This window comes from Scyliorhinus torazame, chromosome 2, assembly GCF_047496885.1.
Source record: "Scyliorhinus torazame isolate Kashiwa2021f chromosome 2, sScyTor2.1, whole genome shotgun sequence".
NCBI classification, from domain to species: Eukaryota; Metazoa; Chordata; class Chondrichthyes; order Carcharhiniformes; family Scyliorhinidae; genus Scyliorhinus; species Scyliorhinus torazame.
In genome coordinates this window covers 112,964,102-112,979,685 of record NC_092708.1, presented here as the reverse complement: position 1 = coordinate 112,979,685, position 15,584 = coordinate 112,964,102, and the positions used below count along the sequence as shown (strand labels likewise).

Below are 15,584 nucleotides of genomic sequence, written 5' to 3'. Positions count from 1 at the left end.
AGTTTCATCCTTTGCTTCACATTTGCCTTTAGCACAATGACTGTTGCTGTCAGAAAGGTACAGAGCAATGTATTATTTGTTAGCATGTCAGGGTTTTCAATTTCTGTCAATGCAGGTCTGTACCTATTGGGTCTAATGCAAATGAAAGCTAAGACATGTCATTGCTAGTCTAAAGATGCAGTCTCCTTTGAAAATTATATGTGACATTCCACAGAATAAACAGGTACAACACACCCGTTGGACATATGCCAATGCAATTTAATATACACGCGACATCCACTTTTCCCAAAGTAAGAGTTTAAAATACACTTTTTTCAATGAATGGAATACTTAAACTTGAAGGCGCCTATTCATTAAGCTGGCATATTTATTTTTTACGGCTCAAGCCAACCGCAGAACGTTGCAATGAGACAAATGTTCCTTACTACAGTTGCAGTTTTAGCTCCAGCCAGTTACAACTGTATATTTTGACTGTTGAATGAAGCCTTGGAACTGTGAACTATTGTATCTTGGTCTTCAAGGCAGGGAATGTCCCCCAATATTTGAGGAAGGGGTTGATTTACAGATCCATACCATTACAATTTTCTGCTAATTTGGCCAATGATAGTACTACGAGTGCAGTTAGCCCCGAGGCACCAGATACTGTGCTTATAAGGACACATTGCTGGGAACGAGAACCTGTAAATGCCCATGGACTCGAGTGCTGAGCACGGAGACAGAATAATCTGACAGCTCAAAAATAGAATCCAAAAAATAAAAACACAACCTACCCTTGCAGTTAAGTTAAATTACTTCTAGCCGCTTTCAAGTATTCATTATTTTACAACAGCCATCATAGGCTTTTAAATAATTTAAAATAATAACTAGATACCTTCATACTGGTGTTTAACAGTGTTCCCAATATCTGCAAACTTTCGATCTTCAAATATCAAAAACTCATGCTTATCAGCAATTGCTCTTAGTTCTTTGAACACAGCTGGATTAAAATCATTCAAGATATCAACATGTGTTTTCAACACACAGATCTCGCTACCCAATGAATCAGCCAGTTGTAGCAACTCTTTTGAACTTGTGACATCAGCAGCTAGACACAAATTGGTTTCCTTCTTTTCCATTATCTTAAAAAGCTGTGCTGTGATTGGATGAATCTCAGGAAGCTGAGCACGAGCACCATAGCTTATTTCTTGATGGGGCTTTTTTGCAGGTATTCCATCAGGCTGATGATTGAGCCGTTTTGTTGAACCATTTATCATATTATTCACTGGTGGGCAAGCATTTTTTCTTATGAACGTCTTGACGCTTTCTACTGCTTCACTATCAATTTTGCCTTGGACTTGTAAAATGTCTAATAATCTGGACAGAGTACAGACAGAGTGTAGACGTATCCCCTCCTCTTCTAATCTGGCCTTTCCTCCCTGTTCTCGGTCCAACAACACCACTGCATCAGTGACCTTTAATCCTTCCTTACGAAGAACTTCTGCAGTCTCCAAGACACTGGAACCACTTGTGACAACATCCTCGATAATAAGACAGGTCTCTCCTGGGTTGACAGTACCTTCCACCAGACGTTTTGTACCTGCAATTATAGAATGTCTTTTTAATAAATATGATAATGCAGTATAACAACTTTAAAAAGTCAATGGATTTCAAAGGGAAAATACATACCACATATTGTGTAAAAATTAAAATTGTTGAGGCCAATCTTCAGGCAAAATCTATGGGGTCAACTTTTACATGTGCAGTGAACTGAAACACATACCTGGCATGCCAAAACATGGTTTGCAAAATAATCCACAAGACAATAGGGGATCTGTACACACACCAGTCGTTGTCTCTCCCAGTCTCAGTTTCTATTAAGGAGATTCCCCACTCCCCTCCCCTTCACATTCCAGATGATGAAGCGTCAACCAAGCCGGTGGTTGGGGAGGGAAGGAAATTCTGCGTGGTTAGAAAATATAATGCTGATGCCCTCAGCCCTTGACCTGAGCTTTGATGCAAGGAAATTTCACTGAGTCAGCACTCCCAAATATTCATTCCGGATCTGGCTCCAACATATTGCTTCCTCCTATGGTTTATTCCTCTTCTCCAATCGGTCAGCCTCTCCCTCCAAAAATCAAAATCATTTGACATTCTTCCCATCTTGTTTGGGTCTTTTTCGGGGTGTAAAGCAAATATTTTGTGGTGTCCCAACCGGGGTTGTGGGGGGCTGCCATTCCGTAGGGTAGCAACCCACTTTAGATACCAGGGGTGCAGGTGGCACAAGGTTTGGGGGGGGGGGGGGGGGGGGGGAGAGAGAGAGAGAGAGAGAGAGAGAGAGAGAGAGAAGAGGGAGTCTCCATCGGTATAGAAGGTTGTTTTTCGGAATGGCAACCGGTGACGAGTGGTGTCCCGCAGGGTTCAGTGTTGGGGCCACAGCTGTTCTCTTTATATATTAACGATCTAGATGACGGGACTGGGGGTATTCTGGCTAAGTTTGCCGATGATACAAAGATGGTGGAGGGGCAGGTAGTATTGAGGAGGTGGGGAGGCTGCAGAAAGATTTAGACAGTTTAGGAGAGTGGTCCAAGAAATGGCTGATGAAATTCAACGTGGGCAAGTGCGAGGTCTTGCACTTTGGAAAAAAGAATAGAGGCATGGACTATTTTCTAAACGGTGACAAAATTCATAATGCTGAAGTGCAAAGGGACTTGGGAGTCCTAGTCCAGGATTCTCTAAAGGTAAACTTGCAGGTTGAGTCGGTAATTAAGAAAGAAAATGCAATGTTGTCATTTATCTCAAGAGGCTTGGAATATAAAAGCAGGGATGTACCTCTGAAGCTTAATAAAGCATTAGTCAGGCCCCATTTAGAATACTGTGAGCAATTTTGGGCCCCACACCTCAGGAAGGACATACGGGCACTGGAGCGGGTCCAGCAGAGATTCACACGGATGATCCCAGGAATGGTAGGCCTAACATACGATGAACGTCTGAGGATCCTGGGATTATATTCATTGGAGTTTAGGAGGTTGAGGGGAGTTCTAATAGAAACTTACAAGATAATGAATGGCTTAGATAGGGTGGATGTAGGGAAGTTGTTTCCATTAGCTGGGGAGACTAGGACCCGGGGGCACAGCCTTCGAATAAAAGGGAGTCACTTTAGAACAGAGATGAGGAGAAATTTCTTCAGCCAGAGAGTGGTGGGTCTGTGAAATTCATTGCCACAGAGGGCGGTGGAGGCCGGGACGTTGAGTGTCTTTAAGACAGAAGTTGATAATTCTTGATTTCTCGAGGAATTAAGGGCTATGGAGAGAGAGCGGGTAAATGGAGTTGAAATCAGCCATGATTGAATAGTGGAGTGGACTCGATGGGCCGAATGGCCTTACTTCCGCTCCTATGTCTTATGGTCTTATAGTATTGCTAGTTTGGTGGGGAGGGTGAAAGCGGATTTAGCAAGGTGGGAAGGTCTTCCTCTATTGCTGGCAGGGGTCGGGTACAGGCAATTAAGATGAATGTGTTTTGCCGTGGTTTTTGTTCATTATTCAGTGCCTGCCGATCTTTTTTGGCAAAGACGTTTTTTTAAGGAAGTGGAAAAGATGAGTAGCTTGTTTATATGGGTGGGGGGTGTGGCTAGGATTAGGAAGGTGGTGTTGCAGAGAGGACGGTAATCAGGGGGGGTTGGGCCTTTAAGTGAATGGGCTAGGGTCAGGCAGATCCCAAATTTACTGTATTATTAATGGGCGCCGAATGCTGAGAAGGTGAGGAGCTGGGTTAAAGGGAGGTCTCCCAGTGTGTTAGAATGGAGGAGAGCCAGTGCAGGGGTTGGGGTGTTGGCAACAGTGCCGCTCCAGATGGCCCCGGGGAAATATTCGGGGAAACCGGTGGTAGTGACGACGTTGAAGATCTGGAGGCAGTTGCGCCAGCACTTTAGGTTGTGGGCGGGGTCAAGGGAAATGCCGATTCAGGGGAATCACAGATTTGAGCCAGGGAAGTGGGATGGGAGTTTTGGTATTAAAGTATTTATTTCTGGGGGGCCGGTTTGCGAGGCTGGAGGAGAAATGAGTTGGGGCAGGGGGAGATGTTTAGATATATGCAGGTCCAAGATTTCACTAGGAAGGAGGTACAGAGGTAATTTGGACATTCTGAATTCTACCTTTGTGCACCAAACAGGCACCGCAATGTAGTGACTGGGGGCTTTTCACAGTAACTTCATTGCAGTGTTAATGTAAACCTACTTGTGACAATAAAGATTGTTTTTTTTATAAAAATGAGCTTCCCGGTGGCACCGACCCCCACACTATTGGAAGAGGTACAGACAACAGGGGGAACGGAGAAGGGGGCAGTGTCGGCGATTTATGGACTGATTCTGGGGAAAGATATGGTATCACTGGAAGGGATTAAGGTGAAGTGGGAGGAGTTGGGGAGAGGGTATGAAAGAGGGTTTGCGGTGTGAGGTGCACTGGAGGGTGTATAGAACATACAGTGCAGAAGGAGGCCATTCGGCCCATTGAGTCTGCACCGGCTAACTTTAGCCCTCACTTCCACCCTATCCCCGTAACCCAATAACCACTCCTAACCTTTTTTTGGTCACTAAGGGCAATTTATCATGGCCAATCCACCTAACCTGCACGTCTTTGGACTGTGGGAGGAAACCAGAGCACCCGGAGGAAACCCACGCAGACACGGGGAGACCGTGCAGACTCCGCAAAGGCAGTGACCCAGCGGGAATCGAACCCTGGGACCCTGGCGCTGTGAAGCCAGTGCTATCCACTTGTGCTACCGTGCTGCCCTGACTTATGCGTCAACCCCGTGTGCAAGGTTGGAGCTGCTACATTTAAAAGGTGGTGTATAGGGCGCACCTCACTAGAACGAGGATGAGCCGACTCTTTCAGGGGGGTGGAGATGTTTGTGAACACTGTGGGGCGGACCCGCAAATCATGTTCATATGTTTTGATCCTGTCCAAAACTTGAGCGGTATTGGCGGGAGGTCTTTAGGGTAATCTCGAAGGTGGTGCATAAGGAACTCGAACCGGGTCCCCTGCAACCCATATTCAGGGTGTCGGATCAGCCGGGGTTGGAAGCGGGTGCGGAGGCAAATATCTTGACCTTCGCCTCGCTGATCGCCCGAAGGCTGGTCCTGTTGGGATGGAGGTCAGCTTCTCCACCCTGTGCCTCTGCATGACAGGGGGACCTGCTGGAGTTCTTAACGCTTGGAAAAGTGAAGTTCAAATGGAGGTGAAGGATGGAAGGGTTCTACAACTCATGGGCTTTATTTATTATGCATTTTCAAGAATTGGATGGCATTGAACATTGGGGGGGGGGGGGGGGGGGGGATTGGGGGAGGATTGGAATGTATAAGTTATCGATGATTATGTATGGGTTGATGGGAGATTCCAGATTCTTTTTCATGTGCGTTTTGTATTTAAAATGTTGAGGGCTGTTTGGGGGTGGGTGGGTTAAAGGGATTGTTGGCCCGGGCATTGTATTTGTTATTGTTGGTTATTTGTTGGTGGGTGTAAATTTGATGAAAATGTGAAAGAGGAGAATAAAAATATTTTTTTAAAAATAGATAGGAGAGTGGGCCAAAATGTGGCAAATGGAGCTTAACGTGGCTATGTATAAGGTCATGCATTTTGGTCAAAAAAATGGAAAGGCAACTTATTATCTATATGGGGAGAGATTTTGGGGTGAACATAAGAACTAGGAGCAGGAGTAGGACATCTGCCCCTCGAGCCTGCTCCGCCATTCAATGAGATCATGGATGATCTTTTGTGGACTCAGCTCCACTTTCCAGCCCGAACACCATAACTCTTTATTCTTCAAAAAACACTATTTTTTATCTTGAACCAATTAATGAAGGAGCCTCAGCTGCTTCACTGGGCAGGGAATTCCATAGATTCGCAACCCTTTAGGTGAAGAAGATTCTCCTAAACTCAGTTGAAAATTTACTTCCCCTTATTTTGAGGCTATGCCCCCTAGTTCTGCTTTCACCCTCCAGTGGAAACAACCTGCCCACCTCTATCCTATCTATTCCCTTCATAATTTTATATGTTTCTGTAAGATCCACCCGCATCCTTCAAAATTCAAACGAGTACAGTCCCAGTCTACTCAACCTATCCTTGTAATCCAACCCACTCAACTCTGGGATCAACCTAGTGAATCTCCTCTGCACATCCTCCAGCACCAGTACATCCTTTCTCAGGTAAAGAGACCAAAACTGAACACAATACTCCAGGTGTGGCCTCACTAACACCTTATACAATTGCAGCATAACCTCCCTCGTCTTCAATTCCATCCCTCTAGCAAAGAAGGACAAAACTCCATTCGCCTTTTTAATCACCTGTTGCACTTGTAAACCAACATTTTGCGACTCATGCACTAGGACACCCTCTGCACAGCAGCACGTTTTATTATTTTATCATTTAAATAATAATCCCTTTTGCTGTTATTCCTACCAAAATGGATAACCTCACATTTGTCAGCATTGTATTCCATCTGCCTGACCCTAGCCCATTCACTTAAACTATGCAGAGTGATCTGGGGGTCCTCTTGCATGAGTCACAGAAAACGAGCATGCAGGTGCAGCAGATAATAAGGAAATCAAATAGAATTTCTAGCAAAAGGAATTGAGTATAAAGGTAAGGAAGTGTTGTTGCAACTATACAAGGCATTGGTAAGACCGCACATATAGTATTGTTTTGGTCCCCTTATTTGAGGAAAGATGTAGTGGCATTGGAGGCAGTTCAGAGGAGGTTCACTAGGTTGATTCCAGAGATATGGGGTTTGTCGTAAGAGGAGAGATTGAACAGTTTAGGCCTATACTCTCTTGAGTTTAGAAGAATGAGGGGAGATCTAATGGAGGTAGAAAAGATGCTAAAAGGTATGAATAAAGTAGATGTGGAGCTAATGCTTCCTCTTGTGGGGCATTCTAAAACGAGAGGTCATAGTTTTAGAATAAGAGGTAGCAAATTTAAAACAGATTTGAGGAAAAGCTACTTCTTGCAAAGGGTTGTGAATCTGTGGAATTTTCTACCCCAGAGTGCAGAGGATGCAGGGACAGTGAGTAAATCTGAGGAGAATTAGATTTTTAATTGGTAATGGGTTGAAGAGTTATGGAGAACGAGCAGGATGGTGGAGTTGAGGCCAGGATGGAATCAGCCATGATCACATTGAGTGTTAGGCTCGGGAGGCTAATTGCCTACTCCTGCTCCTTGGTCATGTTTTCTAGGGAGGAGATGCTCTGGCTGATGTCGAAATCCAGCTCTTGGCCTGCAACATTGTAGGTAGCAGGTGAGGAACATATCAGCCATGATTTTGCAAGCCCAGGCCAGATGGTAGGGGGTGAATGTAATGCGACATGAATCCCAGGTCTCGGTTGAGGCCGCACTCATGCGTGCGGAACTTGGCTATAAGTTTGGCTTGCAAAATCCTACCAACTGTCCTGGCTTGAGACAATTCACACCTCTTTAACCTTGAGTTACCCCTATCTCTGGATATGTAAACACTTAATTAACTGCAAATGCTCGCATTCTAAGCATTGTCTTGCATCTTTGAATTTGTCGATATATATGTTTCTGGAACATACCTCTTCATTCACCTGAGGAAGGAGCAGTGCTCCGAAAGCTAGTGTTTGAAACAAACCTGTTGGACTTTAACCTGGTGTTGTAAGACTTCTTTCTGTGCTCACCCCAGTCCAACGCCGGCATCTCCACATTATGGACTTATGAGATGGATTTTAATGTAAGCAATTGAGGTTATCCATTTTGGACCGAAAAAGGATTGATCAGGGTACTTTCTAAATGGTTTGAAGCTAAATTGAATGGATGTCCAAAGAAACCTGGGGGTTCAGGTTCATAGATATTTAAATGCCACAAACAAGGGCAGAAAGTAATCAAGAGGGCTAATGGTATGCTGGCCTTTATATCTAGAGGACTGGAGGACAAGGGCATAGAGGTTATGCTGCAGCTTTACAAAGCCCTAGTTAGACCTCACTTTGAGTATTGTGAGCAGATTTGGGCACTATACATTCGGGATATTTTGTCCTTGGTGGGAGTGCAACTTAAGTTTGCAAGAACAATACCTGGACTTCAGGGGTTAAGTTATGAGGCGAGATTGTGCAAATTAGGCCTGCTTCCTGTGACCGAAGTCTGCAAGATATTAACAGGAAAAGACAGGGTAGATAAAGATAAACTGTTTCCACTGGTTGGAGATTCTAGGACTAGGGGGCATAGACTAAAAATTAGGGCCAGATCATTCTGGAGAGATGTTAGGAAGCACTTCTACACACAAAGGGTGGTACAGGTTTGGAGCTCGCTTCGACAACTGGCAACTGATGCGGGATCAGTTCTTAACTTTGTATCTGAAAAATAAAATTTTGGTAAGCAAAGGTACTAAGGGATATGGGCCAATGGCAGGTATATGGAGTTAGGGCGCAGATCAGCCATGATCTCATTGAATGACAAAGCAGGCTGGAGTGACTGAATGGTCTACTACTGTTCCTATATTGATGAGATTTGGAATTATTATTATTTCCAGAGAAATTCAAGCAAGGCGGAAGGCAGCTGCTGTCTTTTCCAGAAGGGAAACACACACCTGAAATGGCATAAGGAGGTGTGTGTGAGAGGGCAGGGGGGGGGGGGGGGGGGGGGGGGGGGGGGCGAGGAGGGAGCGGCAAGCTCGAGGATGGCACGGTGCACACGAGGAGGGTGTGGCACACGCAAGGGCGCAGCACGTGCGAAGAGGACACGGTACACGCAAGACAAGGCAAGGAGGGCACAGCACACGCGAGAGGAGCGAGGAGGGTATAGCACGCACGAGACTTGCTGGGTTTTTCCAGCATCCTCAGTTCTTGTTTCAGATTCCAGCAGACGCAGTAATTTGTTTTAAATGTTTATTTTAGTATCAAAAATTACAACTTGATTCCCCATTGTGTCATGTTTTTTTCAAGACTTACACAGGGTTCCTATGACCACTCAGAGCAAGTAATGCATTAGAAAAAAGCATGCTCTGCATTGTTACTAATCTCTCTGAAGAGCTCTGAAGCAGTTTGGTGAGTTTTACAGCATCCACAGTATTTTGCTTTTAGGTACCAACATGTTAGGACATTTGAAGGTCTTAAGCAGTCAATTACTACATTAACAATTTCAGCATTTTAGTTAAATTTCAGGGTAAAATGTAGTGCCAAGTACACGTATTGTGGGTTTACCATAATCTTTTGCTTCCTTTCGACGAATGAGCATGGGTATTTTCTTGGAAGAACAGATAATGGTTGCAAGAGGTAAAGCGGTGTATGGAACCCCACAAACAGAATTGCACTTGATTCCAGCATTGTTTGCAGTTAGCCAAAGGAGTTCTGAAACCTGTTTAACAAAAATAACGAATTTGTCAAATGAAATTACTAAATTGAGGGGCCACAATATATTTTTAACAAGATTACACCAGAATTATATATATATATATATATATATATATATATATATATATCCTAATGAATATCGCAAGCAAAATAGTCAAGCTCGTACTCCATACCAAAATAGATACAGGACATTTTTTTTCAATTCAACCATGGAACATAACCATTGCTGGACCAGCCAGCATTTACTGCCCTTGTTAAATCCCTGCAGTCTGTGTGATAAAGGGGCTCCCAGTGTTGTTGTTTTTTAAAAACGCATTTTTTTTCAAACTTGAATTAAAGTAGGTTACAGCAAGTAAACACCCCGGGAAACATTCTTCACAACAATCAACTATACAGTTTGTACAGACTTTCCTCCTTTTCACCCCCCCCCCCCTCTCCCTCCCTCCCCAGGACGAACAGCTAGGGGCTGGTGTAGCACACTGGGCTAAATAGCCGGCGTTTAAAGCAGACCAAGGCAGGCCAGCAACACGGTTCAATTCCTGTACCAGCCTCCCCGAACAGGCGCCGGAATGTGGCGACTAGGGGCTTTTCACAGTAACTTCATTGAAGCCTACTTGTGACAATAAGCGATTTTCATTTCATTTCATTTCCTCAAACACGGTCACAAACATCTTCCACCTTTTCTCAAACTCCCCTGCTAAGCCCCTTAACTCATACTTTACCTTCTCTAACCGCAGGAAGTCACACAGGTCATCCAACCATGCTGCTACCACTGATGGCAATGCCGACCGCCACTCCAGCAAAATTCGTCGCCGTGCAATCAGAGGCGAAGGCCAAGACATCGGCCTTCCTCCTCTCCATGAGCTCCGGCTTCTCTGAAACCAATATATCGCCACCAAAGGTCCACTCCCTCCTCCACTGTCCTGGCTATGACCACGAACACTCACGCCCAGAATCTACCCAATTTTTCACAACCCCAAAACATGTGCGCATGATTCGCTGGCCCACCTCCACACCTCTCACACTCATCTGCTACCCCTTGAAAGAACCCACTCATTCTTGCCAGAGTCATATGCACCCTGTGCACCACCTTAAATTGTATCAGGCTCATCCTTGCACAAGAGGAGGTCCCGTTTACACTTCGCAGTGCCTCACTCCGTACTCCCCAATTGATCTCCATTCCCAACTCCGCTTCCCATTTCTCCTTGATCTTCACCACCCGCTCGCCTCCCTGCTTCCCCAGCCACTTATATATATCCCCAATTCTTCCCTCCCCTTCCACATCCGGAAGCAGCAGTGGCTCCAGCAGGGTGTATCCTGGCAAACTAGGGAACCCCTTCCAGACCTTTCGTGCAAAGTCCCTAACCTGTAGATACCTGAACTCACTATCCCTTGGCAGCTCTACCCTCTCCCTTAGCTCGTCCAGACTGGCGAACCCATCCTCCAAATACAAATCCCTCACCTTGACCAGCCCCAGTTCCCTCAACCTCCTGTATACACTATACATCGCCCTCGGTTCAAACCCATGAGTCTCGCACAGCGGCGTTAGCACCGACATTCCTTCCACCCTAAAATGCCTCCTCAGCTGATTCCATATCTTCACCGTGGACTGAATACCTACTCGGAGCCATTGGCAATGCTGCCGTCACCATAGCCCTCAAACTAGACCCCTTACAAGATTCCTCCTGCATCCTAACCCACTCTCCCCCTTCTCCTTCCCACCACCGCCGCACCTTGTCCACATTCACCGCCCAATAATAATGAAGCACGTTTGGCAACGCCAACCCCCTCTGCTGCCTCTGCCTCTGTAGCAGGGTCCTCCCCACCCTCGGCACCTTCCCCGCCCATACAAAGTCAGAGATGATTGTGTCCACTTTCCGAAAAAAGGCCTTTGGTATAAAGATCAGGTGAGCGTGAAAGATAAACAAGAACCTCGGCAGAATATTCATTTTCACCACTTGGACCCTCCCCGCCAACGTTAAGTGCAGTGTATCCCACCCCTTAAGATCCTCCCTGGCCTCCTCCACCAGCTTCGTTAAGTTCCACTTTTTGAGCCCCGTCCATTCCCTCGCTACCTGAATCCCCAAGTACCTCAACCTATCCCTCGCTAACCCCTAAAACTAGCCCGCTGTGCCAGCTCATTCACCGTGAATACCTTGCTTTTCTCTACATTCAGCTTGTATCCCAAGAACCCTCCAAACCTCCCCAACAGGCCCATAATCCTTCCCATGCTCTCCAAACAGATCCGAAACATACAGCAAGAGGTCATCGGCATAGAGCGACATCCGATGCTCCCTCTGTCCCCTGCCACTCTGCCGACCCCCCGAGAGCCATCGCCAATGGCTCTATGGCCAGCGCAAACAGCAGCAGCAACAGCAGGCACCCCTGCCTCGTACCCCTGTGCAAGTCAAAGCTTCGTGAGCTCATATCATTTGTCCTCACCCTCGCTCTTGCCACCACATACAGCAACCGCACCCATGCCACAAATCTCGGCCCAAACCTAAAGCTTCCCAAAACTTTGAACAAGTACTGCCACTCCACCCGATCAAATGCTTTCTCCACATCCATGGACACCACCACCTCCAGTACCAGAGCTCTCGACGGATTCATCACCATTCAACAGCTGTTTATATTACTCGCCTGACTTCACAAAGCCTGTTTGATCTTCTGCAACCACCCCCGGGACACAATCCTCCATCCTTTCCGCCAACAACTCAGCCAATACTTTCACATCCGTGTTCAATAGTGACATTGGTCTATACGAGCCTCACCTCCACCTCCAGAGCCACCACAAGATCGCTGTGGTCCGAGATCACTCCTTCAATCTCCTGAATCTGTGACCCTTGCACCTCCAAACACTCTCCATCCGCTCCAAAGTACTCTTCAGGGGTGCCACAGCTTCTGCAATAGCCTTTGCATGATCCTCATGCATTTCTTTCCTCGGTTTATGGAATTCCTCCTTGATAAAAATCATCAGTTCCTGTATCTGGGGCCTTACAGCTTGCCCCTCCCCTGCCTGCATGCTGGAAGAGATGGTCTGTGAAGCACAAGACTGTTTCAACTTTCCAGCCAAATCTCTCACTGTTTCCTGCCGGGTCCGGTGATCAGAAAACATACCATGCCACGGATAAATTACTCCTCTAACATTCACCTACGCCGTTTTATCAAAATTCCACCTGGATCTGGGTAAAAATGTTGAAATTAGTTCTCTGTCCAGTCTGGTCTCAATCAAAAGCTGAGTTCGGATTTAGAAATTCCTTTAGTTTATTTCAAATAGCTTACAAGCTTACACATCCTCTGATGAAGGCAGGAGGCCCATGTCCCTTGAAACACCCGGAGCGAGTGAAACAAAGGGAGGCAACATGTGGTCTCATATACATTCATGCAATATCAAGATCCACATACACGAATACAAGATTCCGATAGGCCCTTTCCTTGACCTGGTAATATAATCTAACTGCCACTGATTCTGATAGGCTCATTACACATTCCTTTCCTTTCTCTAAGCCTCTGCCTCCCAGCATCCTTTGTAGCATTCTTTGTGCAAAGAGCCAGCCCTGATAGCCACCCCTCCCCCTCTCGCCATGCTTTGCCCATCTCTTTGTTCACTCCCTGCAACCCGAATTAATGTCCATAATGTACTATTCTAACTGGTCATCCCAGTCTAATGCTCTTTTCTTTAGTTCAATTCCTCATTCTCTCCTTTTATCAATCTATGAGAACTACTATGCCGCCTCTGAACCAACATTCCCTTCCGCTACCCGCCGGCAACGGGACACCAATGGCGGTGTGGCAGGTGCATTGGCCTGAAGCCTGGGTTACGCTACACCTCCGTTCCGTGCAGGTGGAGAACAGACATGTTATATTTTCTTTCACCTCTGCCACGAGGGTCTCTATCGCGTGAGAAATGTATGGGTAGGTATTACCCCCTAATGGTCAAAAAGTGTGCTAAAAATTCGCCAGACCAACAATAGTCCTGTTGCTGTCTCGGTCCAAATTTGGAGTTTGGTTAGGCATACAACTCCCAGTGTCCATTATAAACATCCCCGGGTTAATAACCTGCATCAATGCTGGTCTGAAAGACCGTCCTGCAATTCATTACATTCCGTACATACACATCTCATCACATTTTTTCAGCCACTGGCTCTCCGTCGGGGTTCCTTCTGATTTGATGGTCGTCAGTAACGGGATGTCATCTTGGTGAGTAGTGATGGGCCGAGTCTATCGGCATCATCCGAGCCATAGTCATCTTACAACACATATTAAGGTATCCAATGATTATACAATATACAATTATAATAACAAGTATCAATCCATGCATCAGGCAAAACCCCATGACCGAGCTATGAGAGCTGACTCTGAGCTGAATCCTACTGTAGGGTTTATATCCCCCTTCTAGTTGTACTGACTAGCAGCTATCCCCGATCCTTGTCATGTGTGTGTACATGTCGTGATTTGTAAACTGTGTACGGAAATCAACTGTAAATTCATCCATCCCGCAGACCAGTGTCGATAGACTCTTTGTATTGTTCTTGCCTCAAGTCCAATCACCGTGAACCATAGCTGTCGCTACTCAGGAAGTCTGAGTACTATGATTAACAAGCACCATACCATATCCATTTGCATACAGATCAAATTTAATGCTGAAATTGTCCTATTCATGTCTCTCCTCTAATGGCCCGGATGTTGCTACAGCTGGTTTTAACTGGTCCAACCTCCTCTTCTAGGGAATGTGGATTGGGAGCAGCTGTTTAAGGGTAAATCCACATTTGAAATGTGGGAGTCTTTTAAGGAAAGGTTGATTAGAGTGCAGGACAGACGTGTCCCTGAGAAAATCAGGGCTAGAAATGGCAAGATTAGGGAACCATGGATGACGGGTGGAATTGTGAGACTAGCTAAAATGAAAAAGGAAGCATACATAAGATCTAGGCGACTTAAAACTGATGAAGCTTTGGAGCAATATCGGGAAAGTAGGACAAATCTCAAGAGATATGGACAGGGTGGATGGCAACAAACTTTTTCCCCAGAGTGGGGGTGTCAATTACAAGGGGTCACGATTTCAAGATGAGAGGGGGAAAGTTTAAGGGAGATGTGCGTGGAAAGTTTTTACGCAGAAGGTGGTGGGTGCCTGGAACACTTTGCCAGCGGAGTTGGTAGAGGCGGGCACGATAGCATCAATTAAGATGCATCTAGACAGATATATAAACAGCGGGGAACAGAGGGAAGTAGATCCTTGGAAAATAGGTGACAGGTTTAGATAAAGGACCTGGATCGACGCAGGCTGGGAGGGCCGAAGGGTCTGTTCCTGTGCTGTAATTTTCTTTGTTCTTCACTGGTCCACCTAAAATCCCCTTTTAAAGTTTCATAAATGGGTCTAGCATGAAGACCAAAGTCTTCCACTACTGGTCTCAAATACCCCAAAATTCCCATGATTTGCTTACCCCCGTTTCGTGAAACGGGCGCTGCAATTCTAGCAGCTTTCTCTCTCATCCCAACACTGGCTTCCCCATCTGCCCTTGACACTGACTACCCTAGATAGTCGACTTCGCTCCTGCCAATCTGGCATTTCTTTAACCCTATCTTAAACCCTGCTTCATTAAGTGTTTTAATAATTTTGGGCACTCTTTCAACAAGTGTCCCCCTGATCATCATCTCTAATTAACACATCATCAATATATACTAAAGCCAAATCATCTTTAATTAGCTCATATACTAAAGCCTGAAAGTGGTTTGGGGAATTAACATATCCTTGTGGCAATTACAGTATACGTAATGTTTAGTGTCAAAGGTAAATGCTGTCTTTTCCCTGCTGTTCTAACTCTTTGATCATTATGTCCAGCTCGCATTTGGCACCTCGGGTCAAGGCTATTTCATTTACGGCCTGTATCGTCTCCCTGGATTGTGTGTGCTGGAATTGTGTGCTGATTAACCCTGTGTCATTCTTTCTATTGCTAGGTTTGCTTTCCTTATTTCCTTTACGTTACCAATTGGTTTTAATATCTTAATTTTTTTAAATTTCTGCATCTATTTTTATTAATCTTTCCCTGCCATCAGATTCTCACTTCCTGATACTGCAAGTAATACTCCTAATCTAAGCTCCGGTCCCATATCTTTATTCTCTAAAGCTCTGCCTGCAATGTAGTTAACATTCTAAACTTAATTTCTTCTGCTAGTGACTTTCTTGCAACTCAGTGGGCACTAGGACCCAGTGGAGCTGTGCCAAATCACTTCCACCGACGAGCTCCTAATACTG

The 15,584-nt window shown here is 45.5% G+C and overlaps 1 protein-coding gene across 2 annotated transcripts in view; it reads right to left on the bottom strand.

Moving 5' to 3' along the window:
- Positions 1-15,584, bottom strand: part of umps (uridine monophosphate synthetase) — a 50,763-nt gene that overhangs the window by 23,378 nt on the left and 11,801 nt on the right. For both annotated transcript variants that reach the window (XM_072475659.1, XM_072475666.1), the window contains exons 2-3: positions 9,182-9,335; positions 872-1,576 (exon numbers count right to left, since the gene is read on the bottom strand). In XM_072475659.1, the coding sequence (XP_072331760.1) occupies positions 872-1,576; positions 9,182-9,335 (859 nt within the window). The remainder of the gene's footprint in view (positions 1-871; positions 1,577-9,181; positions 9,336-15,584) is intronic.